We start from the raw sequence: 27,679 nt of genomic DNA, 5'->3' as shown, positions 1-27,679 counted from the left end.
TTTAAATTACATCTTGCTTCAACCTAACGAAGAATATAAGTCCCGTAAGATAAGTTATTGTATGGTCCATGAATCATGTGAACCAATATTATTTCAATCGTTTATTATATAAATCCTATCGTGACATCTATATCATCAACGATTGACATAGACTTGGTTTACATAATCTACACATCACACTATTTTTTCTTGCTCTAGGAGTAGGACTTCCACTTAAGCACTAAACTACAAGAAAATGAAGTTGACATTGATAGTCGCCAAACCCATTACCCTAGGACCATGCTATACTTAGAGAGAGAACGGGCCTCCGTGGCCTGTCCACTTTAGCGAGCATTGATGAATTCAACGAATGCATACCTTATTTTTACGTGTTAGGGCTCACACGACTCGCATCTCCACTTCTCCCTATATCTCTGTCTTCCTCAGAAAGAGAGGGAATACCCTTTAATTACTTTACATTCAGGAGATCTCGAGGTTCGGACGAGGGCACCCAAATGGGCACAGTTTTGACGTCTCGCCCAGGACGAATGCTGAAGCATTTCGTCAATATTTAAAATATCGTTCGAAATTTTTCCCGGTTCCTGATACCGCCGGGTCGACCCGTTTCGGCTCGTTCCCGCGACGTCAACACTTTCTCCCCGTCAAAGCGACCGGCGAGCAGATGTTGATCACATCTCCATTCCCGCATATACGCCGATGATGGTCGAATCCCGCGGCGGCACGCGAGCGTGAAGCGCCCCCTCTTGCTCCGGGACGGGACGACGATGGCGAAACCGACGCCGACGGACGGCGTGCTGTTCGTCGGCCTGAGCTGCGTCGCCGGCGTCGCCTGCAGGCACCTCCTCCGAGGCACTCGCGTCCCTTACACCGTCGCCTTGCTCCTCCTCGGCCTCGCCATTGGCTCTCTGGGTCTCTCTTTCACTCCCCCCTCCCTCTAGCCACGTCCTCTCTGGGCTTGCGAATTGGGTTTGGCTTTGCAGAACGCCTCCCAGAACGCCGGTCGCAGAAGGCTTTCTGATTCATTCTTGACTCGTCGCATGAAGCTGTCGAATGTTTTCCCTTTGCATGTCGGCTGCTCCGCTGTTTTTTTCCCCCACTTTTGTATAATTTCGTTTTGATCTGATGATATGCAGAGTTCGGTGCAAGAATGCCGTTAGGGGCACTGGGGAATGCAATCCGCCTTTGTGAGTTTTCCCTTGTCGTCAAGCATCATCAAATCCAAAAAGGACACAGCTTTTTTTTGGGACATATGTGTATTAGATGGTTTTTTGATCAGGTCTCAAATTAACCTGTTCAGTTGCAAAATTTTGCAGGGGCAGATATTGATCCTGATCTCTTGTTGGCAGTCTTTCTTCCTCCTCTTCTTTTCGAGGGCTCCTTTTCTATGGACAGCCATCAAATTAAGGTTCTTTTTTCTCTCAATATCTGGATTTCCTTTTTTAACTTGGGTCGACAGATACGGGTTTGTTGAGATTGGCCTTTTGTTGTTTCTGAAAAGGATTGACCTGACACTGGTTTTTCCAGATGGGGCTTCTTTCTTTGCTTGTGTGTTTTACTTGAATTAACTGGACCCTGATGTTATTTTGTACATTGTTTAAAGCTATTGGGAAAACAAAAAAAGAATAGTGAGGAGTATTTCCTGATGTTGGAGAGGGAGACACAGACTCATTTGGAATCCATACAAGATGGTCCAACTTTAATAGGACTGGGGAAGGGCAACCGTATCATATTCAAATTTGTCCTGTGGTGGTTTTTTTTTCATTTTTTTTACGCTCAAGAGGTCTGAAATTGGAAGTATTTCATGTAAATTTGCAGAGAACATAGGTTTTACCTTCAACATAAAGAATGAGAATTGATGCGGAATTTGGAACAATCACCATATAGTTATAAGCCTTGAATTATGTGCAACAAAGTGACATGTGATTAGTTGTCCTGGAATTGCTTGCAGATAATTCTTACAAAACTTTAATTGCTGCCAAATCGCTAGCTATACACAGATTACTCTGAAAAGATCTTTTGCAGACAAATGATTTGCTGATGCTCTGCATTCTAAATGTAAACCTTTTGAAGCATCTCTATTGATCTAAAGAAAACCTGGTGGACACAAACTCTTCTTTCCAGTGTTATCGTTCTTTCTTTCATTAGGAAAGAGAGAAGGAAAAGCCATGTAGACCTGGAAGATGTTAATCGATTTTTAAACGAAATGCACTTCTACTCCTAATGCTAAACCATCTATGCAGAAATGTATGGTACAGATGCTTCTCCTTGCAGGCCCTGGTGTCATTATTTCGACATTTTGTATTGGATGTGCTCTGAAGGTATAGTTGAAACTTGATAATCTTTGTTAAGCTCTTGATTCTATGACTATACTCAATTTTACTTTCGGCAGCTTACTTTTCCATATGAATGGAGTTGGCAAACATCTTTACTGCTGGGGGCAATTTTGAGTGCAACTGATCCTGTGGCTGTTGTTGCCTCATTGAAAGAGCTTGGAACAAGCAAAAAATTGAGTACGATCATTGAGGGAGAATCAATGGTGAATGATGGGTGAGCCTTGCCTTTCATCTTCAGATTTCTTTGTTTTTATGTTGGCATTGAACTTTTAACCTAGTAATAATTATCCTCTTTTATAAGTAATCCTTTAGTGTGCAAATGCAAGGAGGGTTGACCTCGTAGTTTTGGCCACTAAATTTTGTCCAAGGTCATACTTTATATTTAGTAAGTTCATTTCCAGATTAATTTTGACGATCTTCTCCTTGAAAATATGAGCTTGAGGACAGGTGGTCACTCAATAGTATTTTCTGGAGGGAGTTGCAGTGATGTAATCGATATGGGTCTTGTGAAGTTTCAGTATGATTCCAGTCGACTTTCTCTCACCAAGAAATCCTATTTTGTGATTTGACTGTCACATGGTAAAGAGCTTTCTGGAAGCTCCATGGAATGAAAAGGATGCATTCTCAAACTGACATGACCTTATGTGAGAAACATCAAATGATCATGTAAGGAATATGATAGCCAAGACTGACCATCCTCCACATGTTATAAAGCAACCATAGTTTGGAGTAAGAATGTCAATAGCTGTGGCATTATTATAAATCCTTGCGATTTCGGGGAACCAAATATTCTTATTTTTATATATCAGAAACGCCTGCACTAATATACTGTACATTCCGTGGACTACTTATTCAGGGCATCAGTTGTGGTATATCAGTTGTTCTACAAAATGGTGCTTGGCTGGCACTTCCAATGGGCGGATATATTCAAGTTTTTGACGGAAGCAACAGTTGGAGCGTATGTGTGCTACTTATCACTAGATAGTAACTTATTGTTAAAGCATAATTTACTCATGACAATCGTTTTTAATTCAGTCTTGGCTTGGGTATAGCTTTTGGCATTGTGTCAGTATATTTGCTGGGGTTTATGCACAATGATCCTGAGATAAATCTGGCTTTGACGCTTTCTGTGAGCTACCTTTCTTACTTTACGGTAAGCTTATTTCAACAAAGATGCCATAACCATTCTGCTACTTAGATTGTGAAATTAGTTCTTGTTGCCTTCTAAAATTTATCTCTTCTATGTTGTTACCTTACACTTTATGCTGTAGTTTGGTTGAAAACATTGACCAACCACCCATGTTAAATTTAAGGGTGCATTTAGTTCTGAAAAGTTCTTCAATTCATATCTCACCGAACTTTAGTAAGCACTCCAGTTTATTGCTACCGTTTGATTTTTATGCTTTGTTGGTCATCTTACCAAGTTGATAAGTTCCTTATATATTCCACTTTTCTTCTCATTTAGATTGCGAAGGAGAGAAAATGTTAGTTGTTTTGTAGTACTCCAAATTGTTTTTAGAAAATTGTGAAAAAGAGAGCCTATCAAACCTGCTTTTGCTATGCCATCCAATCAATGTTCTGCTTTCACTGATAAAGGAATAAAAACAGTTGCCCTTCAAACATGTCTTAAACAGGCCCTCAAGCTGGTACTCTTTCCAGCTCTTTTTTTTATTAAAAAAAAGAAAAGAAGGGGAACGGTAGGGTTTGGAATAGATGGAACCCATAGCTTTCCATTAATTTAAAGGCAATGACTGCAAATGAGGTGCAAGAGCTCGAATTTTGTTTTACTGGCTTTTGCTTTACTCTTTCTAGTCTCTTTTCTACATTGAATTGAGAACTTTTTACCTTTCATCCATTTCATGCTGAAAGGTAAGTAAAGGAGCATGACTCTTCATAAGTGGAAACCATAACTTATATTGGTAAAATTAAGTTCTTTCTCACCTTATTCTTTGCTAGCTCTTTATCTTCATATCTTTAGAAATCGCCTAGTTCCGAGACCGATATTATTCTTGCACTTTCATGCTACGTCGGTTGTTAGTCCCCTCATTGTCATCATTTTCTTAATCCAAGGCAACACTAAGTGTAACAGTGGTGTGGTTGAAAAGCATCATTGACCAGTAATGTGAAGCTCATTGGTGTCCATTCTTTTTAAGGCTGTTAGTATAAATTTCACCTATGAAGGCAACTCTGTTGGTAAAAGCTATTCAAAATAAAAAATATATAATTAGCTGCTCTTAACTATGTGAAATGGTTTTAGGTTGTTTATAAACTTATAATTGTTTAAACGTGCATGGGAATTCAGTTTTCTCCAATCATAAAGCACATGTACAAGTTCGACAATTACTCGACCTTAAACATGGATGTTTTTTTTGTATTTAATAGGCTCAGGAAGTTGCTGACAGTTCTGGCATTTTAACAGTGGTCACTTTAGGAATGTAAGTATAGTTAATTTCTTTTTGATGTACTACCGTTTGTCCTTCGGAAGACAAATTCCTGATTATGCAAATGGTAAGCAGGGTTATTGCTGCAGTTGCTAGGACTACTTTCAAAGGTAATTGTCGACAGAGCTTGCATAACTTTTGGTGAGTTCTTTTTCTCTTTTTTTTTTGCATTTCCGTTCTTCAGTATCTGGAGTTTTTAAAGATCTACACTAGTCGTGGTATTTAGAGGAGATACTGTTCTCGATTTATATCAATGCTAACGACACTTTTAATCTTCACAAATATAATTTGTGTTTTCTTTTGAGTATGTTGAGTGCCTCTTAAAGATATATACTATTCTTGGTATGTATTTGGGGTACTCAGTAGTCCCACAGATACAGGATCTTTAGGTGTTATTCCATTCAAAAAAATTCTTTTTTTGTTATCCAACATAGATCTGGATGATGTTCAGATTAGCACTAGTTTTATAGGCATGGATGCCTGTGCTTTTATGTGCGAAAAACGACTACTTTTTTTTTTTCATCTGAGAGAGAGTGAGAGACAGTATTTAAAATGCCATCTCGTACTACCAGAGTGAGCTTGTTCTGGAATTTCTAAGAGCCATTTGTTTCTTCTTTTTTTTAAGCATAGTGCTTGTTGACTTTCCTTCCAAAACGAAAAAGAATTGCTTTACTTCTGAAAAATCATGAAAAGATTCCATGTGGTTAAAGAACCTTACATCTCCATAGTGTTTGTTGAAAGATTCGGGTATTTAGTATCATCAAATAAAAGTCAAATTTCGAAGGCTAAAAGCAAAAATAAAAGAAAATCGTTAAATTGTAAAGCCAAAATTAAGGTCCCCCCAACAGTCCAAACAGACTCTAAACTCAGCCACATAAACAATGATCAACAAATAAAGTTTAATTGCACTGGGAAATAACGACTAGTAGATGAACAATCACTAAAGTAGCCTTCTCGTTCAACCATAGTACGGAAGCCAATTTCTGCTTCTTTTAAGACTTAAAGAAGTAACTTTTTATTGTTTGAATAATGAGATAATAACAACGATAAGTTCAAATTCTTTTGATTTTTTGTTAATTTTTTCCACTAGACATCTTATTTTCCTAGAAGTGGACTCTGAATATTAAATTTCCTGAGGAACTCCGGAAGTTGTTTTGTTACAATTGTGGTGCTTCTGTTATTCTCTTTTTCCTTTTGTATTGCTTTTCTTTTTCCTGTTTCTGCTAAAAGTAAAACTCTCAACCTGCAACATAGTATTTGTTCTCTAATTTAAAAATGTGCCACTAATGTGGCTACTATTTTTTTCTGGCAAGGAAAGTTCCTCCACAGGAGTTACATCCAACCATTTTCTCCACCAAGTAATAACTTTTTGCTTGCATGAAATGCAGTATTATATCAAAAATTCCCATCCACAGGATGGTTAATACTTCGTATCAACTATTTAAAGAAATCTAGTTTATGAGAGGTGATTCTTACTTATCATTTTATGACCTATGTCAACCTATGACTCTTCTTTTATGCCTATTGATGCGCAAGTTGACATCAGGGCACAGCCTAATAGTCATAACTAGTCAGTTGGTATTTGTGGATAGCCAAAAAAGGTTGATTTTAGGAGGTATCTTTTTGCTTTTGTGTCTAGTGAATTTGCTATTTTACTATGTGCTTCGAATATGTCCTTTTCTGTTTTTCCAAACTGGAAGCCTTAAACTTTTTGACAATGCTGATGCACGGAATTGTTCCCCTTATACATCTTAGATGTATCTTCATTTGTGTAGCATCCTCCGTTGAATGTTTCTTTACCTCATATTCAAGCGTCAGCATTTTTACTCAAAATGTTTAATTCTCTCTCTCTCTCTCTCTCTCTCTCTCTCTCTCTCAGGGAGGGGACAGCCTACATTGCCAATACTTTGATTTTTATATTGAGGTAACTGCATTGGCTTTCTATTTGTTAATTTGTTGCTACAGTTTCTATACCTGTGAAGCAATTTTGGAAGGAAGTTTTCCTTTTTTCCTTACTAATTCAAGGCATCATGTTTTAATTGAAGTCTGGGAGTGCTATATATGTGGTATGACTAGAAATTTGATGCAAAATGATGGTCAGAGTTAGAGATATCTTTCTTAGACTTGCTTCCAAATAAAAAATTGGACAAGTGTTTGCTTTTCCCAAGGATTAGTTTAAAACCATTTTTGGGAACAGAGGGACTAGGAAGAGGAAAGGAGGATTCGGATAGGTTTGTATGTGAGAAATAGAGAGAGAGAGAGGGAAATGCTTGTCATGTATTCACAACTAGTGTCCAATACATATACCAAAAATTAGACCTAAAGGTCCTAAGGACCACTTTACCCTTTTACTACTTCTAACACTCCCCCTCAAGCTGGAGCATAGATATTAATCATGCCCAACTTGTTACAAATATATTCTATCCTCCCATTACCCAAAGGTTTAGTAAAAATGTCTGCAAGTTGTTCACCGGTTCGAATATGATTGGGAATGATCATTCCACTCTGCAACTTTTCCCGAATAAAGTGACAATCAACCTCAATGTGTTTTGTTCTCTCATGAAACACAGGGTTGGAAGCTATATGCACTGCAGCTTTATTGTCACACCATAGAGTCATGGGTACTGAAGCTTTGAAGCCTATCTCAGTCAATAACTGTTGAATCCACACTAATTCACATGTCACTTGTGCCATGGCTCTATATTCTGACTCGGCACTCGAGCGTGCAACAACATTTTGTTTCTTACTCTTCCATGATACTAGATTTTCTCCAACCAAGGTACAGTAGCCAGTAGTTGATCTTCTATCATCTGGAGACCCTGCCCAATCAGCATCAGAGAATCCTTCGACTTTGCTATGACCATGATTTTGGTAAATAATTCCTTTTCCTGGAGTCTTTTTCAAGTACCTCAATATCCGAATAACTGCATTCCAATGAGATGTACGAGGAGAAGATAGAAACTGGCTTACCACACTAACTGGAAAGGCAATATCTGGTCGAGTGACTGTGAGATAATTCAGTTTTCCCACCAGTCTCCTATATCTCTCCGGGTTATCAAGAGTTTCTCCTCCCTCAGCAGCTAGTTTGACCCCTTGTTCCATGGGTGAATCAAGAGGTTTTGATCCCAGCATACCTGTCTCATTAAGCAAATCCAGCACATTTTCTTTGTGATAGAACAATACCTTTATGTGACTGAGCAACTTCAATTCCTAGGAAATACTTCAATTTTCCTAAATCCTTAGTCTGAAACTGTTGCTGAAGATAAATTTTTAGTTCAGCTATACCAGTGAAATCAACATACACAATCAAGAACAGTTTGCCTCCCCGTGATTGTTTATAAAAGAAAGAATGATCATTTTCACATCTAGACAGTCCAAAAGAAAGTACAGCATCAGAAAATCTTCCAAACTATGCTCGTGGGGATTGCTTCAAACCATATAAAGACTTTCTTAATTTGCAAACCATAACCCCAGACTCCCCCTGAGCAACAAACCCCAGAGGTTGCTCCATATAAACTTCCTCATGAAGAGTACCATGCAAGAAGGCATTCTTAACATCAAGTTGAAATAAAGGCCAGTTATATGTGGCAGCAAGGGATATCAAAATACGAACAGAAGTAAGTTTGGCAACAGGAGAAAAAGTGTCTAGATAGTCAACTCCATAAACCTGAGCATACCCTTTTGCAACAAGTCGTGCTTTTAAACGAGCCAAAGAACCGTCGGGATTGACTTTCACAGCAAATATCCAACGACAACCAATAGCAGTTTTGGCTGAAAGAAGAGGTACCAAGTCCCAAGTCTGATTAAACTGGAGAGCCATTAGTTCTTCTTCCATTGCTGTCCTCCACCTAGAATTTTGTAATGCTTCAGATACAGATTTGGGGATAGGATATTGGTCCACAGTAGATAGAAAGGATCGAAAAGAAGGAGAGACAGAAGAATATGAGACGAAGTTTGCAATAGAGTGTTGAGTACAAGTACGTGTACCTTTACGATGAGCAATAGGAAGATCAAGATCAGATACAAGAGGAGGGTCAACTAATGACGGATCTGGAGCTGAAGATGACGTAGTAGTGTCATGAGCAAGGGGGGAAATAGTAGCTACTCGAGGACTTCGAGTATAAACCTGGAGAGGAGGTGGTTCCTGTGTACCAGTAGTTGGAGCAAGTGACTGAAGGGTAGTCACATAGAAGTTTTCATCAAACTCAGAAACAGAAATTGGAACATCATGATAAGGCGTGGATTCGAAGAATGAAACATCAGCAGTTATAAAGTATTTTCTCAGTAATGGAGAATAACAACGATATCCCTTTTGAGTACGAGAATAACCCAAAAAACATACACTTGATAGCCTTGGGATCAAGTTTTGATACTCTAGGTCGATGATCACGAATAAAACAGACACAACAAAAAATACGGGGTGGTAAGACAAACAGTGACACATTTGAAAACAAAGTAGAAAAAGGAATACTACCTCGCAAAACAGAAGAGGGCATGCGATTGATGAGATAGCATGCAGTTAGAACAGCATCACACCAAAAGGTTTTGGGAACCTTCATTTCAAACAACATGGATCTAGTAACATCCAATAAGTGTCTATTCTTTCTTTCAGCAACACCATTCTGTTGTGGTGGATCAGGACAGGAAGATTCATGGATCATACCATGTTGAGTCATAAAGTCAGAAAAAGGTGCAGAGAAGTACTCTTTAGCGTTATCAGAACGCAAAACTTTAACCTGTACACCAAACTGAGTATGAATTTCATATACAAACTGTGCAAACTGTTGTTGCTGCACTGATCTTCCATGTAACTTGTAACAAAATTTTTGAATATGGCCAGCTTTCCCATAGTAATGACACGTCCGTATGGCCTCTGAGTTGTTAGTAGACACGTGCTGTTGGCCTTGGCCTCTCCCTGGTCCTTCACCTCGGCCTCCTCCTCGGCCACCATGTCCACTATATCCTCCACGATTTCCTCCATCACTCCTGCTACCGCTACCCGATCGAGATTGGAACACAAGAGCTGAACTATCTGCCATAGGTGTAATATCCTGAGGAGGCTCACGAGATACCCGAAGTACCCGAGCAAACGTATCCGTGAGTGATGCGACAGCCTCTCCTCCAAGAATTTGAGACCTAACAGTTTCATATTCAGGACCAATGCCTGCTAGATACACCATTACAGCCAATTGTTCTCTTTGAAGTTGCATTTGCTGAATATTGGCTGAAATGGGAAGAATAGCATTCAACTCCTCATACATTCTCTTAAACTCAGCAAAGTATTGCGTCATAGGACGTCCCTTCTTTTCAGATCGGTAAAACTCCTGCGATAACTAATAAACTCGTGACAGGTTATTTTGGCCAGAATATAATACATTCAAATACTCCCACATTTCTTTGACCGTGTCAATATGAGTTACTAGATCAACTATATTATTTTCCATAGCATTTAACATCTGACCAAGGATGCATGCATCAACAATATCCCAATTTGCATCATCTTCGGGTTTCGGCTCAGTTACGTGTCTAATCTGATTCCTGCCTGTCAAAGTAAGCTACACAATTTTCTTCCATTGATGGAAGTTAGAACTACCCACAAGCTTCTTATCAGTAATTCGATTAGACGAAGAGGACATCACCTCAGTCATCACAGGATTATTCCTCTCAGAATCACCCATCCTTCAATATCCCAGCAGACCGTATACTGGCACAACAATTCAGCACTTCAACAGACCATATACTGGCTCCCAAGCCTCGTCAACGTTACCAGCCTTCCTCCACAACTCCACCAATCGATAAACCATAACCCGATTGATCAAACATCCATAATCTAAGGTCTAACAACCAAGCAATCTAACCTGGCCAATATTGAAGAGCAACAAAAGCGAGCAAGGCAACAACGACAGCATAGTCCAGCAACAAAACCACTGCAGGCAACTATGAAAAGGCTAAGAACACCTTCCTGCCAACTTGAAATCCATCTTGAAGAATTTTCATTTGCTTGTCATTCCATCGAGGGACAATAACACATGCTGAAACTACTGGTCAGTTTCACAAATTTCTTGCATAAAGCAATTCCAGAGGAACAAAGGAACAAAGGAGGAACAGAGGGGGAGAGACCTTCAGTTCACATCAATGGCGAGGAAACCTCCAATCACCAGGCTCGCGTGACTCGCACGACCTGAATCGCGCTAGCTGGAGCCCCGCGCGAGCTGGGTCGCGCGGTTGGAGCCCCTCGCGAGCTGGGGTTGCCGGCGACAGGTTGTTCCGGCGACGGCGACGGCGCCGGCGACGGGTTGTTCCGGCGGCAGCGGCTAGGATCGGGGCTCTGATACCATGAGAAATAGAGAGAGGGAAAAGCTTGTCATGTATTTACAACTAGTGTCCAATACATATACCAAAAATTAGACCTAAAGGTCCTAAGGACCACTTTACCCTTTTACTACTTCTAACAGTATGAAAGTGGATGACATTATTAACAGTAACACCACCCCCCCCCTCCACCCACCCAATTGTCTGGGAATGATGTGAGATTAGTTTTATCATCAGTCCTAAATTTGAGGCCGTGCAAAATTGCTCTTACTGTGACTGAAAAGTTCTAAAACACACGCTTAATGGAAAAGCTTATTAAACAGCGACTGGGATCTATTTCTCACCTCTTTGGCTCAATACTTCCACGATTGTTTCTATTATTTTCCCTTTGCGTATCTTTAAGTTTTGATGGTCACAAGAGGAAGTTGACGTATTTTGGGTTTAGTTGGACTTTCAAAAGGGATGGTGATTGGATTTGGTGAAACTAAAAAGGGTAGACAAGTGAGGGGGAATGACTGTGCCATGTTATTCTCTGTGCCGTGTTATTTTCCACTGATATAATCAAATGCTTTAAAAATTTTATTCATCCTTTGAAAGAAATCTTCTTGCAGTGGGGTGATCATGGCAAAGGGTTTTCTCTGCTCTGACAATAGTGCCAAAACTGGTACTGTTGATTTTCCGTTCATCATATTATCATTGCTGTTGTAAATCATCTGTCAAATGATAAGATTTATTTCCTATGCTTATGAAGCAAACACTGACAATTTTCCTTGATCAGATGCCTGCTGTAAGATAGTTTTTCCCACAAGGTACATAGAATTAGTTTGGATAGAGTAATGTCACATCGAGATAGTTTAAGTTTAGTTAATCCAGTATTCTGCTTTCAGAAGCACTTGGGTCCTTTTTTCTGATCAAGTAAGTTCTTTGCTAAGATTGGGTTTGCACGGACTATTGTTGGATAATTCTAGGTTGATTCTATGGCTTGATCTCGCCAGTTTGCTCTTCCAAGTCTCGATCTGTTTTTATTTTCTTTCCCCTATATTTTGAATGTGTATGTGCAACTTTTTTCTTTGCTATAGTCAGTCAAAGCACTTTGTTAGCTCTTGCTATATTTATTAGTATTCTTTTCTTGCTTTGTTGTGGCTGACATGCCAAGAATGGAAAGGAGAGGCCTCAAAGAGGAGGTTGGACACCTATATCATCTCTGGTAGATGGGCGGGTCCGTATGGTAAACTTTGCAGATGAAGCAGAAGACTGAGTAAATTTTTGGTTTGAACTGCAATGAATTTGAAGATGCGATGGGACTTTTGTGAAACGATTGAGAAAAACATGTAGAACCTCTTTATTGACCCGAACAACAGATTTAAGTGCATCACTTCTTGAAAAGTCTGGCTTATTGTGTTGGCACTCAACTGAACACATAACTTTCTTGATTTACATTTTTCTAGCTTTATGACTGTTTATATATTTTGTAGTCAAGATAGAGGAGATACCAACAATGATGTTCAGTTTTGCTTTAGAAGCTAAAGTTGTTATTTGTCGGGAACCAGTAAAGGTTGTTACTCTGTTCAATATGGAGAAGACCACATAGTATCTTGATCTTAGCTTTTGGCTTTGGCCAGGTGAATATGTCTGACTTGGTCTTTGGAGTTTGTAGTGCCGACATTTTACTTCAATTTCAGCATCGTTGCACCTATTTATCCATCTTCTTCACTGATCCACAGAATCATTTAAACTGCTTCTTTCAGGGAGCTCCTGGGGCTATCTCTTTCTTCTTTATGTGTTTACTCAAGTTGCACGAGCCATAGTTGTGGTTACTCTATATCCTCTTATACAGTATTTTGGATATGGTTTGAGCTGGAAAGAAGCTGTCGTGGTCTTTTGGTCTGGTCTGAGAGGAGCAGTTGCATTATCAATGGCCCTATCAATCAAAGTATACTGTTTAACCCCATTTGGAGTCATCAGTAGACTAATGTGTGCTTCATAACATGATTCTCTATTCTCCATAATTGTATACTGTGAAGTGCTAGTGCATCAATAATCTAGAAGCTTTATGTTTCTTTAGTCAACCGGTATGTGAAAGTGTGGTTAGTGGAGAAAAGGATGAACTTCATGTTGCCTAATAACTACATTCATGTGGCTACCGGTGATCTTCTCTCTCACTAGGTTAAGGTGCTTTGATGAATGTAGCGCAGCTGACTGTGAGGAATGGATTCGTTTTCCCCCTTTTTCGTATGTGAACTTAATCACCAGATACAGATGAGTCACAAAGTCAAGGCTTAGTAGATTAGATTAGCACAAACTGAAAAAAGATCTCGAATATTATTATCACAATTCATGTGAAATTTGGGACAGTGCAATTGCACCTCAAAAACTATCCGCACGTAGATATGTAATTATGAGATAGTTTGTGGCTTACTGATTAGGTACGTACAAGGTGAGGTATATTATTGTGAGAAAGATGAAAGATTTGTCTGAATTGAATGCATGCTTTTAGCTTATATGGATGCTGGAGAAATCCTGGAGGAATCTTCTTTCGCATTCTAATCTGCATTGTTTTCATTGGTCTTCCAGGATGCCAGCGGTGCCACACCATACATAAGTTCAGAAACCGGAAACCTGGTATTTATTTACCAATAAATATGCATGTCAGTCTGTTTTAAGCAATTATTCTCCGTATGATGAAAGTGGTTTACTTCCACTAAACTGGAAAGTTAATGCACATTCTTTTAACAGTTCCTTTTTCTCACTGCTGGCACTGTTTTTCTGACACTTGTTGTCAATGGATCTACTGCGCAATTCTTGCTTAGTTTCTTTGGCATGGATGAGCTATCACAGATGGAGGTGAGACTCCACTGACTTCTACCGTTTCATCGATCAAGAACTTTTCTTTTTTTGGATTTTTTTTTAAAGCAACAGCCAATTATGAAGTTCCAAATTCAGCTTTGAAGAACTGCAAAGACAAATAGTTAACATTGAACATCAATTAGTAAACTAAACTAAAGTAGGATCCAGGATAGTAATGTATTTCCTTGCTATGTCCTCAACTCGAGCAGATAATAATGAAATTTTTTTTTATGTGAGGCTTTGATCAAACTTGTTAAGATATGTGCTTGGTATATATTGTGGCACATTTCCTAACAACTTAAGCTTTTGGGAGAAATAGAATAGTTCAAAGCTTCAGGTCAAAGGTCCAAATCTTGGCACGAGTTGTTATTACCTCGATTACTCGTGTTTTTCCTTCAGTTGTTGTTTGATGTGGTAACATCTGCATCTATGTCCTTGTGCAACTACCATTAAAGCGCTCCCAATAAAGAAACTGGCCTATTACCGTATTATCGTCCATCCTAACTGTGACAAACGTCACTTTCCCCATCTTTTTGGTTCACGGGACTATTGTCTTTTGGTATGGCACATGATGATTGATTTGACTCAATGCATTTAGATTTTAACTGCGTAAGTGAAGAATTTATGCTTTCAAACCAGGTCGTGGCCTTTAAATTGCAGATGAAACCTGTAAGTTAATGGATGTGATTGTATACTTGATGTTTCACGAGGTGGTTGCTTCTGACACATCAAACACATCAAGCAATTTGTCTATCAAATGATGATATAAGGATAATTGTGGTTAGATGAGTGGGGTCATCTGTCGCATACTACACTTCGTCTAGTGGCACCCAGATAATTAGGTTAGGATCAATGGCTTGAAAGAAAGGGTTGGAGTCAATCAATTGATTGACTCTTGCAAAGGCTTATGTGAATATTGTTGCTGACCTTGCAAGATTCTAATGAGTTTTCCTAGAAAGTAGTACAATTTTCTTTGTTAACCAAGGGATTACCTATTATAGAATTGAAAAATACATTATCAGGAAAGAATGTAACTGCCAAGGGAAAGCATTTTGTGAAATGGTGAGAAGTGTCCTATTGACGTAGTATCATCCCACGAATCTCATTTCTTCCATGTTTTAGCATAACTTCTTTTGATAATGACCATATTTGATGATGCTTTCTCCATCATCTGGCCGATGATGCTTTCTCCATTGCCAGGGAATGATATACCTTAGAATGGTGGAGTCATTGATAATGGATCCATTAGCATCTTCTAATGATTAGTGCCTTGAGAGGCGGCATAAGGAAGATTTACTTTGGCTTTTAATATGTTTCTCCTCGTACACAGATCATCCTATGTCTTGTAGTAACCTTGGTCCTGATGATATATTTCCAAAAGAACCACACGCATGATGAAATATTAGATGGAGCATGAATAAATTGAAATTTAGCTTGATACCGTGTCGGAAATTCTGACCCGAAAGTTTAAGTTACTAGGAGTAGGAGGGCAGCATCTATGTAAGGCTCTGGAAAACCCCATAAACAAGTAATGTGGAATATTAAATGCTGTTGAGCCTGTGATCATAGATTAACAACTATATAGTAATACTCTGTTATAAGTCAAAGTACAGTTCAGGGCTCGAGTCCTCCTAGTCCTAACTAGTTCGCAGTACACTTGCTTTTTAACGTTTAGCATTTCATAGTTATTTGTAATTAGACTTTCAACAGCTAAACAAATTCTGAGGAATCAAAATAATAGAGAATTAACATTTAAAAAACATAGATAGTTTCTCAGTGGATTTGAATCTGTTTGTCTGAGGTAAAGTTTCAATGCATGAGCATCTGAAAATGTCAATTGAAGGGAGGAAGAGTTCTTGTTTCCTGAAAAGAATAAAATGTTGGTAGAATGTCAGCCCATTTCTCCAACCGGACTACAAGACATGCAATATTCTTGCTGAGTGACTGATGTTTCTGGCATGTCATGTGGTCTAAATGGGGTTCTGTGTACAGTTAAAGCTTCATTAGTTCCAAGTTTCTCATGCCCAATATTGTCACAGAAACTCACATTGGACTACACAAAGTACAAAATGATGGACGTAGCTCTAGAGGCTCGTGAAAATCTCCAAAATGATGATTTGGGGCCTTTTGATTGGTTGGCTGTCAAAAGTTACATGATGTCCTTAAATAACATGGAATTGGAAGGTGTGCACCCTCACAGTGTTTCTACCAGCAGCAGTAACCTGGCCCAGATAAATTTACAAGCAACTCGGGTATGCTTCTTAAGGGGTGAGTTTCATATACTTATCCTCTGGTGGTTAATATTTAATTTTTTTTAGCTCTACCTCATTCTAACCGTAAAGTAGGAAAGACATTCAGATTTATAAAGCTTCATTAAATGTTACATTTTTATACGACCTGTGTTGCCGCTGGTAAAGCAAAATTTTCTTTCAAGATCTGCTGCTTCAAAATTTTAAGCCCATCTATATAGTGGGTCCTAATATGTAGTGTTCCTCGATTTAACTCGGCCAAACTGGAAAGCCTGTCTGTGGGAATTTCGTAAAAGTTGACTTAGGTTATTTTTATACAGGTGCTCAGGCTGTTTACAAGAGGATGCTTGATGACGGATGGTTAACTCAAATTACGGCATATTTTTTGATGGGTTCAGTTGATGATGCAATGGATTCAGTTTCAAGAGAGCCTTTATGTGACTGGAAATGCTTGAAAGTTCAAATTGATTTTCGGAATGACTATAAGTGCTTTGGCATAGGCATTTTCCCTCAAAAGCTGGTCAACTATTTGACCATAGAGAAGCTAAAATTCGCATATTATACCTGCAGTGCATTTCTGCAAGCCCACAAGATTGCTAGAAGAAAAATTCGGGAATATATGGGTATATACTTGATTATCTTTATTATCATGCTTCAACTTTTTATCTGCTGTCCTTACCAAAAAAAAAAAACTTTTTATCTGCTGTACTTTGTGCGATCATAGATCTTTTTCTTTGGCAATTGCATTGGGTTGTCGATCTTGTGAAAGTAGACTTGTATTTTTGTTGAGAGAAAAAACCGAACTGAATGCTTGGTTTGGTCTATGTGACCCCAAGCTATCGATTTATAATAAAGCCAAAGGCCAAAATTACAATATTACCCTTATTGCTGCAATACATAAAATAATAAAGGAAATAGACAAATATGCCCCTATCGGCCAAATACTCTCAACAATTTTTCTGTATCCAGTAGTAGTGATGATTGACTGGAACTAAAGACACGTCCTAGGTATGCTGGGTGGAAATTTGGTTTGTCAATGGAAATCAACCTCACTCCATGTGAAAGCACTGCCAAGACTTTCACTTCTTTGATTGTCCACTGAAAGTGCCCTACAATGCAAGTATAATTCATACTTAAATGTGCATTGGCTTATTGATCATTCCCTTCTTTGGTGGAAATGAACCGACTTCTTTCTACAATTATCTCTGATTCCATGCTTCGTAATTGTCCTATAGAAAGAATAGGCTCTTCAATTCTGCTGATGTCAGTTGGTTGGGCCTGTGTGCAAACGGCCTTGCTGAATATTTTTCAGATTGGGCGGGGATCAATTGAGTGTAGACTCCATGACCTAGAAATGGGGGTTTATGTTGTGTCACCATAACAAGGGACAGCATCTGCAGAATTAAAATTCATTATAGGCATTGGTTGTGCTCTTGCTGAGCAGCTTTTCTTAGAGTTTACTGAAATTGAGTGCTGCGCACAAGTAACTTCCAAAACAAGGGCCCGGAACTTCTGGTTATTTTGATTCACTTTATAACCCCGGATGTTCTTTGAGAATGTTATTCTTCTTTTCAATTTTTGAAAAGACATATCACTTGTTAAGATTTATGGTTTATATTCATCATGGGCATATCAATCTTTTGAGAAAAACAGTTGTTTCAACACGGTATCGGAGCTTCAAGTTGAGGGTTTGAATCTTAACACTCTCAAATTTATATTGTTTGTTTCTCTTATACATCCTTCGGCTGTTTGATGCAGTACGTCTACATCGTAGATTTCACATGTAGGTCCAACTTACAAGCAATGGGTAGTGTTCAGAGATATGCTTGATATATTGGATGCATGTTGCCTGATGACCTAACTTTGAGAGAAATGGTTAATTCGCGCCTCTAAGTAGCTGTAGTATGGGCACAATTAGTTCGTTTCCTCATTACACTGCAGACTGCTTCTACTATTGATACGCGATACAAGAGACCCATAGTTACTGGCCCTTTTTCCCCCTATCCTTTTTCCCCCCAAAGTCAACTCAATCTGTCTCCTTTTGCAGTTGATGTTCTTGTATGAGAAAAGTTCGTTTTCACTGCTGACTCTCTCTCTCTCTCTCTCTCTCTCTCTCTCTCTCTCTCTAGGTGAAAGTAATGTTATAGCTGATGTCATCAGTGAAAGTGAAGCAGAAGAAAAGGAAGCCAGAAAGCTTTTAGAAGACATTGTTCTTGCATTTCCTGAGGTTCTGAAACATGAACTTTATTCTCTTGATTTCGCTTATGGTGCTATATGTAGATTTTCCTTTGCTACCATATTAGCTCTACCTCTATCTTAAGAAGTGATAGTAGATCAATTCTTATTGCGGGAAGTTCTCAGGTTTTACGAATTGTGAGAACAAGTCAAGTTACGTATTCGCTGCTGAATGATTTAGAAGATTACATTCAGAATCTTGGCAGAGATGGTGTGTTGGATGATAAATTGTCGCTTCATCTTCATGAGCTTGTCCAGGTAGTAGCTTCTGCAGAACCCTCCTCTTCTCTTTCTTCTCTCTCCGTAAAGACCCAAAATCCAGGTAAACATGTTTTGGTGTGCAGAGTGCTGGCCGTCATAGAAGTGGCTCTTAACAGGAGAAAACTAACAAACATAGTTCACAGAAGTTGAGTTGAATTATCGATTGCTTTTTCTTTAGTTTGAGAGGCTGCTGAGGAGTATTTAATAAAAGATGACTTTGGCGACTAATTGTTGCTGCTAAACACACCATTTCGGTTATTTTTTGGAAAGGGACAAAGAAAGTATCTGAGGATCTGAATTTGCCAGTAGACATCTATCAAGTTATTTCATAGTCATAATACACAATGGAAACATATTCATCTAACGATCAGTGGGATGGAAGACCAGGTTCTTCAGTATTTGTTTATTTGACACCTGATATTCTGTCATTCTGTGTGTTCTCAAAGAACTCAGTTCTCTGCTGGCAGAGTGATTACAAGAAACTGTTAAGGTCTCCTCCTCGTATAAAGGTTCCCAGGGCAAGAGCTGTTATAAGTCAGCATCCTTGTCTTCGTAGTCTTCCATATGAGGTTCGCCAGGCTCTAGAGAATTCTGTGAAGGAAACAGTCAAGCCCCAGGGATTGGTACTTTCCGAGAAGGGATGCCTGCCAAGGTCTTTGTTTCTTATTGCAAATGGTCTAGTTAAGGTAAACAAATGTCAACTAAAGCAACCTCTTTTCAAGATCGTAAATTACGTATTAGACTGATTGGACCACTTAACAATTACTGCTTCTTATGCTACTCTTATGGCAGTCTGAAGTGAGGTGTCCCAATAGCCCCCATGGTCTATATACGACTTTTCCTCAAGGATGTATCATGGGCCTATATGAATTGCTGTCTGGGAATACTTCTTTCTGTGATTTGACTTCAGATACCGTGGTACTCTGTTACGTGATTGAAGTCAAAGTATTACTTCCACTGGTGAGATTGATTCCCGAAGTGAAGAATATACTCTGGCAGGTAGAGTTGCTCTGAGTGCGATTTCTTGATGCAAGAGGAAATTAGTATCTTGAGAGTTTCATCTCTTTATGGTCGACACAGACTAATATTTCAACTGTAGGTAAGTCCAAAAGTGCAGGAAAATGGAAAGTACTAATGTGTCTATCCGTTTCTTGCTTGTGTGTCCGCATGGATGTGTAAATTGGTTGTTCTTTAACTCAAAAATAACTGGATGACAGGAATATCAGTGCTTCACATAGGTGGTACATTGGTCAGATAGCAACATTGTCAGTCCTTTTAAAGTTGTATGAAGGTGGGAGAGAGGGGGAGAAAGAAAAGGGTCATTGCTGCTGTCATCTTGGAAGCCTTACTTAAATCTCAAAGAGTAGTTGATCTGATTTTGTTATTGATTTGCAGGAGTGCATCATAGTTTTGGCCAAACTAATGCTCACCCAAGAGTTCGAGAAGACATCAATACCTGATCTAAGAACTCTTTTTCTGGAAAGATCTTCAATAATCACTTACATAGCAGGAGAAGCTGTGGAAATTTGGAACGAGTCGATTGGCTTCCTGTTGGAAGGATTATTGCGAACTCCAGATCTCCCTTCAGTAGCTGTGGAATCTCCAGCTGCGCTGTTGCCTTCACAGGAGAGTCCAAATTCTTCCACACCAGAAGCACCAGGTAGTTCCGTTACCTTGTTTGATACCAACTCGAGCATTTTGCGTGTAACAACGAGTCGATCACTGTAGGTAGGGTGATGGCAAGGTAAGAATGTAAAGGAAACGGGCATTTCATATCTTTAGTGGAACTTCACTGTAAATAGAGAGTTCAGCCCAAGGAGAATATGTCTGGTGTGTGAAGTATAGCAGCGACGACTGATGTCGATGTTGTTTTCTGACGGCAGGCTCTACAATGTCTGGCTTTCGTCATTACGGATCCCGGTATCAAGTCGAGCAAATGGCAACTGTAGCGCGTGTGGATTTATCGGGTCGGTGCTTTTGATGGTTCAATTTCCAGGCACATCAAGGATGAACTCCCAGCAGCAGCAGTGCTGAGGAAAATTCTCAGAGCAAGTAAGATGTTACTTTCATAGTTTTAGCGAAGCACTGGGAGTGGGAATAGTGTAGTAGAGTCGAGGATTCAAGTGTAATGCCAGTCCTTAAGACACTCTTTATCTTTAGCTAAATTCTTTTTACTATATCTTACCCTCGAGCAATGCGCTTTAGTTCCATTGGTCAGTATTGTAGTCAGCCAATTACCCAATAAGTTGCAATTTCTTTACGATAAACACGCGCGCGCGCGCACATACACACACACACACATATATATATATATATATATATATATATAGATATATTTACTGTCATTATGATCTATATTGATTAGATCACTGATTTGTTTCGTTCTTGCATAATTGTCAAATATTCTGCCCGATTTGCACGTACTACGTGCAGTTCTGATAGATAGACAAATAACACACAAATGTAAGCGACAGCATGAATGTGTCGGCATTTCGTGATGATTATGTCACTCCAATTTTACCCACAATCGTCTATTAACTTACCCCGAAACAAAAAAAAAAAGATTAACCGTCGATGTTTGTACTTTTCCTTAAGTAGATTTGAATTTATGAGGGATTGGGTTCAACTTTTGGCTTCTAACTTTACGCGTTTGCTCAATTTGGTCCTTTTCACATATTTTGTGCGATCAAATTCTCCTATTCGTTTGATTTGATGGAGAGAGAAAGAGGGGACATAGAATTGCTAATCCTTTAGAGGGGAAAAGTGCTGAATAAGTCCCAAACCTTTTGAGAAAGTGCCAATTTAGTCCTAAACCTATTTTTGGTGTCAATTGAGTCCTAAACCTTTTGATATAGTGCCAATTCAGTCCTTTTGGCCGGATTTTGCTGATGTGGACGTCGGCCGGCCGGCGACCGGTCACCGGCGCTGACGTGGACAAAATTTAATAATATTTTAATATTTTTTTGAATTTTTTTTCTTTTTTTCTTCTTTTTTTTTCTTCTCCCTCTTCCTCCAGCCGGTCGCCGGAGCGGCGACCGGCCGGAGGCCAGAGGCCGGCGAGGTCGACCTCGCCGGCCACTGGCGAGGCACGCCCTCACCGGCGACGGCGAAGGCGAGCCTCGCCATGGGCTGGGCGAGGCTCGCCTTTGCCGTCGCCGGCGAGGGCGAGCCTCGCGTTGGGCTGGCGAGGTTCGCCCGACCCTTGCCATGGCCGGGCGAGGTCGACCTCACCCGATTCGGCGAGGTCGGGCCTCGCCCGGCCATGGCGAGGCTCGCCTTCATTGTCGCCGCCGTCGCCGGCGAGGGCGAGCCTCGCCCGGGGTGGCGAGGCTCGCCGGCCGCCATGGCCGGGCGAGGTCGACCTCGCCAGATCCGGCGAGGTCGGGCCTCGCCCAGCCGCCGGCGAGGCTTGCCCGGCCCTCGCCAGACCTCGTGACCTCTCGCGAGGGCCGGGTGAGGCTCGCCGGCGGCTAGGCGAGGCCTGACCTCGCCGGATCTGGCGAGGTCGACCCTCGCCAGCCCAGCGCGAGGCTCGCCCTCGCCGGCGACGGCGAAGGCGAGCGTCGCCATGGCTGGGCAAGGCTCGACCTCGCCAGGTCGAGCCTCGCCAGTGGCCGGCGTGGCTCGCCCTCCAGCCGGTGAGGTCGACCTCGCTGGCCTCTGGCCTCCGGCCGGTCGTTGCTTCGGCGACCAGCTGGAGGAAGAGGGAGAAGAAAAAAAATTCAAAAAAAATATTAAAATATTATTAAATTTGTCCACGTCAGCTCCAGTCGCCGGCCGACCGACGTCCACGTCAGCAAAATCCGGCCAAAAGGACTGAATTTGCACTATATCAAAAGGTTTAGGACTCAATTGACACTAAAAATAGGTTTAGGACTAATTTGGCACTACCCCAAAAGGTTTTAGGACTTATTCGGCACTTTTCCCTCCTTTAGAGAGCGCTTGAAGCGGGGAGGACTTGATTGCACGAGTTAAACGAGCTTGTATCAAATAGCAAGCAACAAGTGTACCTGAGCCAATTGCGAAGCACTTTCTCCGATTATGTGCGCCCACTGCGCAATCAAAGTTTGCGAAAAACACCCCAAAAGAAATTGTGGTGCCAACAAATGATTCAAATGTAATTTGTAGTCACCAATGAATAGGGAGAGAACATTAGAAGAAGATGGGAAAATTACCAAGAAAGTCCTAAACCTATTACAATTGTTCTAATTCTATCATAAATCTTTTTTTTTCTGCCAATTAATTTCTAAACATTTTGCATTTGTGTCAATTAAGTCCATCCGATTGGTCAATTTTGGCTAGAAATCGCTGACATGGACGCCGGTTGTCTTACATGGCATAGCCGACGTTGACGTAGACATTTTTAAATAATATTTTAATAATTTTTCGAATTATTTATTTATTCTTTTCTCTGTTTTTTTTTTCATTTCTTTCTCTCTTTTTTTTCTTCCCTTCGTCCTCTAGTCGGCCGGAGGCAAGGGTCGGTGAGGGCAAGCCTCGGCCAGCCACTGGGGAGGCTCGCCATCACCGAGCTTGCGAGGTCAAGCTCACCGGCCCTCACCTTCTGGCCTCGGCGATCGGCTAAAGGAAGAAGGGAAGAAAAAAAAGAAAGAGAAAGAAATGAAAAAAAAAACAGAGAAAAGAATAAATAAATAATTCAAAAAATTATTAAAATATTACTTCAAAATGGCTATGTTAGCGCCGGCTGTGTCACGTAGGACAGCCGGCGTCCATGTCAGCTATTCTCGGCCAAAATTGGCCGGCAGGATGGACTAAATTGACACAAATGTAAAACGTTTAGGACTTAATTGGCCCCCCTAAAAAAAGGCTTATGATTGAATTGACACAAATGCAAAACGCTTAGGACTCATTGGCCCAAAAAAAAAAGAATTTAGAACTGAATTGGCATAATATATATAGATTCATAACTTTTTTTGATAATTCATCAAACCCGACACGATTATTGCTCGGAAATCAAAAGAGGAGGACAAATTCAAGGGGGTGGACCAAGAAGAAGCAGCCCCAAAAAGGGCAAACACACAACAAAAGGAAGGAACCCGTCAAGGCAAAACGCTTTCTAGCGACTCCCTCCAGCCCCACGACGCGTCGCCGAAGAAGATCGAACGACCCCTCCGGGCCCTCCCCACCCAAAAGCCGAAATCCGCGCTACAGGAGACCGGTTCAACCCCCCTCCCGAAATCGAACCGATTTCACGACTCGTCGAAACCAAAACAACCCCCCACAGCTCGAGACTCGATCGCCCCGCAGCGGTTGACATCATGAACACAAAAAGCCCATTATAAAAAGAATAGTCGATCCCATCGCACTCAAACTGAATTAACCATCGTCGCCTCGCCAACTCTTTAAAAACTCCGCCTTTGTCTCTCTCTCCCTACGCGGTCCTTCGGTCCTTCCCTACACGCTTACGCGGTGTCAACACTCCCCTTCCTTATTTCTACTCCTCCCCACGTCGGTGCTCCCACCCACTCGCCACCTTCCCTCCCGCTTCGGCCCCCGTGTCCTCTCTCGCTCTCTCTGCTCCATCTGTCGCCAGCTTTCCTCTTGAATTGGAGCGGAGTGCCGACCATGGCCGCCCCCAACACCACCGACCACCGTCCACGTGTCGTCCCTCCTGGCTTCGTGTTCCACCCATCCTCTTCCGCTGCTGCTACTCCTCGTTTGGTTCCTCGACGGGGCCGCGTCCTGAGGAACGTCCTCAAGGTCCTGTTCTCCCCGTTGCTCTGTTTCAAGGAGCGGGGCCCGAGCCGTAAATCCCCCGCCGTTCGCCCCTCCTGAAATCGATGCTCGATTTCTGATTGGCATTCCATTCATTCTAGTTAGTTCAGGATCCAGTTATAGCAAAATGACCCGGCTCGGCTTCGGCAGCGATTTGAATTTTTCCTTCTTTAAAGGCGGCAACTTTTAGTCTTGACTGTTGTGTTTTTTTTCTGAGTGAAAGAAAGGCCTCTGCTTCTGCTCTGCGTGGCGAGATAGAAAGCTATCAGTCTTCAGGAATTCCGCAGCATCTCGGTCTGATCAAAACACCTGGTTTTGGCAGCTGATGGGGGATGCCGGCTCCGGCTCCGGCTCATCCAAAACCCCGAGCGGAGGATTTTCTCGAAGCTCTGTCTAGCTCAAGTTGTAAAACTCTGTTTTTCATTTTTCGCATTCTGTGTTTTTCTTTTCGATTCTTTTCGCTTGTATCATTATCACACTCACAGACTTTGTAACGTAGGCATTGGACTCGCCACATTAAAAGCTATCTTGATCTTTTAATATAATCGTTCTCTCGATATCGAAAAGTTCCCCCGGGCATGATCAATGGAGCAGCGTTCTTTGTTCTTCCCTAAGGTTTCCAAAGAGGTGAGCGAGTCTCGCGTAATATAATAAGAACGGAGCCGACATGCATGATGAATGCGCAGACGACATCTGCTCTGCTTCTCAAATGGTCCGGTCCCTGCTTTGGAAGCCAATGCAATCGTAGGGTTTCCGTTTAAAGTATGGACTCTTTGCTTGCTTTAAACCCTAAAAGGAGGAACCTCATCAAAGGTCATGCGATGAGAATCTCCTTTACGCTTAAACCCATAGATGTTGAAGCACTTTTGATCTTATGATAATGGACAAATCGTACTTGGAACAATGTCAGATGCACAAACTGGTTCGACATTAATGTTGCAAAGCTGCAGAATTGTAAGAACAAGCAGGGAGAGAGAGAGAGAGGGGGGGAGAAACCAAAGTTTTTTTAAGCTTGTGGAGAAAGCAATGAAAAGGTATTATTTAGGGTTTAGCCGGTAAAGTTTTATTTACGAATGTTGTGTCGATACCTCCTTCGTAAGTTAATTTCATGGAACCGATTTGAATATCCTCGAATTGTTACTCTGTCTCTTTCTTCGCGCACGCACACGTTTTTATCTCTCTCTATATATATTATATATAGGGTTTAATATACAATACGAGCATGATTGTGATTTGTATACTAAAAAACATGCTCTTGAAGATGAGACTGATGGATGGGGTTGACGCGAAAGATGTGGGTTGATTATCATGCATCGACGCGTAAGAAAATAGATGTCCGCTTCCTTCCCCCACAAAAAATATCCGATAGAAGCCAAAAAGCTACTAATGTCTAAGCTAATTGATGGGTGATGTAGACAATGCATTGCAAAGCATTCACTATCAAATCGGATCGACGACCATGAGAGTACGCGTGCGAGGTAAAAGTATAATTTTATAAAATCAATCACTCCATCGAAACGGTATTATCCATCCGTTTTCACGTGCGAAACTCGAAATGTAATTATCTGCTCGTTGAAGAATGCAAAGCACGACCGATAATTTTTTTTTAGGTATGAAAAGGAGCTAAATCCACCCGTTGACGGATAAAAATTTAAGCACGGAGTTAAATAGTAAAAACCCGTCATTTGAAGAATGCAAAGCACAGCCCCTTGTTGTGTTTTTTGGAGTCAATTACCTAATGATGCTCCAATCAAGAAAATTACGCGGTGATTGAATCGTTCACCATAGTTTGACCGATTGATCAAGTCCTGTTGCTCATCCGTGTGGTTGTACGGAGGGACGAATTTGACTTGAATCTCACGGCGAGGAGCTATTGAATTCAGGGTCCAGAAGCAATGACCAAAAAAAAGGGATTAAACAAGTTCAATCAATCTTTAACTAAACCCAAACCCACATAATTAATTCTCAAAAATGCCAAATTAAGGATACACGACCAACCTTGGAAGTTGGATTCATTGATGGTCAACGCGTTTTAGATGCGTTTCTCACTGCTGCTCATCGTTAATCTTTTTCTTTCTTTTTTATGGGCAAGTCAAGTTTTATTCATTAAGAAGAGGGTGGGTAGGCCCGAGCCCGGTTCGACCCACGTTCAATCACGAACCTCGTCAAGCACCGGGACACAAAGACGGGAGCGTTCGCTTTGCGCCTCGCATCACTCCTACACTCGATGCTATGCTTCGACAGGCAAACATGATCCGCTCAATTTCACACGGACTGCAGCAAGAGAAATCAACAATGCTGTCATTATCATCATCATTATCAGCATTTCTCTTCTTTGATTGTTATGTTTTTGCCAACCGAACGGCTCGGCGCCCTCGGTTTTTCTTAATCCACGTTGTATCTTACCTTCGAACGCGGTGATAACGCGATTAACAACAAAGAAATTACGTTTAGGGCTCGTATCTCGTATAAATTTGGAGGGATCAATCGTTGCTAATCGACGAGGCACGAGGCTTGACTCGCGAGCACCATCGGACCCATTCATTAATCGCCCAATAGTTTTCAATGTCAAGGGAGAAAGAGCGACTAATTCAATGGCCACGAATTGACCCCAAGACCGCGTGTACTTTTTTACGTGTGTCTTTGTTGTATAATCCAACAAAACCAATTTTCATTCTCCAACAGCTGGAGGTCCACGCATCTGAATCCTGTCGTTGTGGGAAGAAAAAATAAATAAATCAGATTATACTTTTTTTTATTTCGAGGAAAAAGAGAAAAGGGATAATTGTCAAAAAAAATTTAAACCTATTAGACGGCGGCCTGTTCGGTCTTAAACTTTTCAATTTGGCCAGTTTAGTCTTAAACCTTTTGATAATTTGCCAGTACTGTACTTTTGACAATTTTTTGTCGAAAATCAGCCGGCGTGGATGCCAACTGTCGTCCTACATGGCACGGCCAAGGCTGACGTGAAATTTTTTTTTGCAATTTTTTGGTTTTTTTTCCTTTTCTTTTTCTTCCCTTTTTCTTTTTTCTTTTTTTTTTTTCCAATTTCCCTCCACCGATCTTCGAGGCCTTGCTTGTGACTGGCTACCAGTGGAGGGAAATATGTAAAAAAGAAAAAAGAATAAGGAAAGAAAGGAAAGCGAAATTTTTTTAAAAAAATTTGCAAAAATTGCCAGCGCCAGTAGCGCCACATAAGCCAGCCAACGCTGATTGGACTGCTAAGTCAACGATTTTTCAGTCAAAATTTGGGCGAAATGACTAC

General features: G+C 40.8%; 1 protein-coding gene across 2 annotated transcripts; it reads left to right on the top strand.

Annotated features, from left to right (window-relative positions):
• Positions 1–528: 528 nt before the first annotated feature.
• LOC115670751 (sodium/hydrogen exchanger 8-like) lies at positions 529–20,915 on the top strand. 2 transcript variants are annotated; one of them, XM_030592107.2, is made up of 22 exons: positions 529–909; positions 1,134–1,184; positions 1,314–1,405; positions 2,241–2,318; positions 2,390–2,547; positions 3,190–3,291; positions 3,369–3,486; positions 4,716–4,768; positions 4,850–4,915; positions 6,654–6,698; positions 11,698–11,750; positions 12,835–13,019; positions 13,661–13,708; positions 13,823–13,930; positions 15,973–16,201; positions 16,503–16,805; positions 18,312–18,409; positions 18,544–18,675; positions 19,146–19,364; positions 19,471–19,677; positions 20,074–20,338; positions 20,562–20,915. In XM_030592107.2, exons 1-22 carry the CDS (start codon positions 765–767, stop codon positions 20,657–20,659), a joined length of 2,853 nt encoding a protein of 950 aa, XP_030447967.1. In that variant the 5' UTR covers positions 529–764; the 3' UTR covers positions 20,660–20,915. The 2 variants fall into 2 exon arrangements, with proteins under 2 accessions (XP_030447967.1, XP_056165022.1); XM_056309047.1 differs by having other exon boundaries at positions 19,125–19,364.
• The last annotated feature ends 6,764 nt before the right edge of the window (positions 20,916–27,679 follow it).

Source organism: Syzygium oleosum, unplaced genomic scaffold, assembly GCF_021117445.2.
Source record: "Syzygium oleosum isolate NSW1041296 unplaced genomic scaffold, Sole_v2.1 Sole_v2.03, whole genome shotgun sequence".
Lineage (NCBI taxonomy): Eukaryota > Viridiplantae > Streptophyta > Magnoliopsida > Myrtales > Myrtaceae > Syzygium > Syzygium oleosum.
Note: the sequence above shows the minus strand (reverse complement) of the source record. Positions and strands in the feature narration are given on the sequence as shown.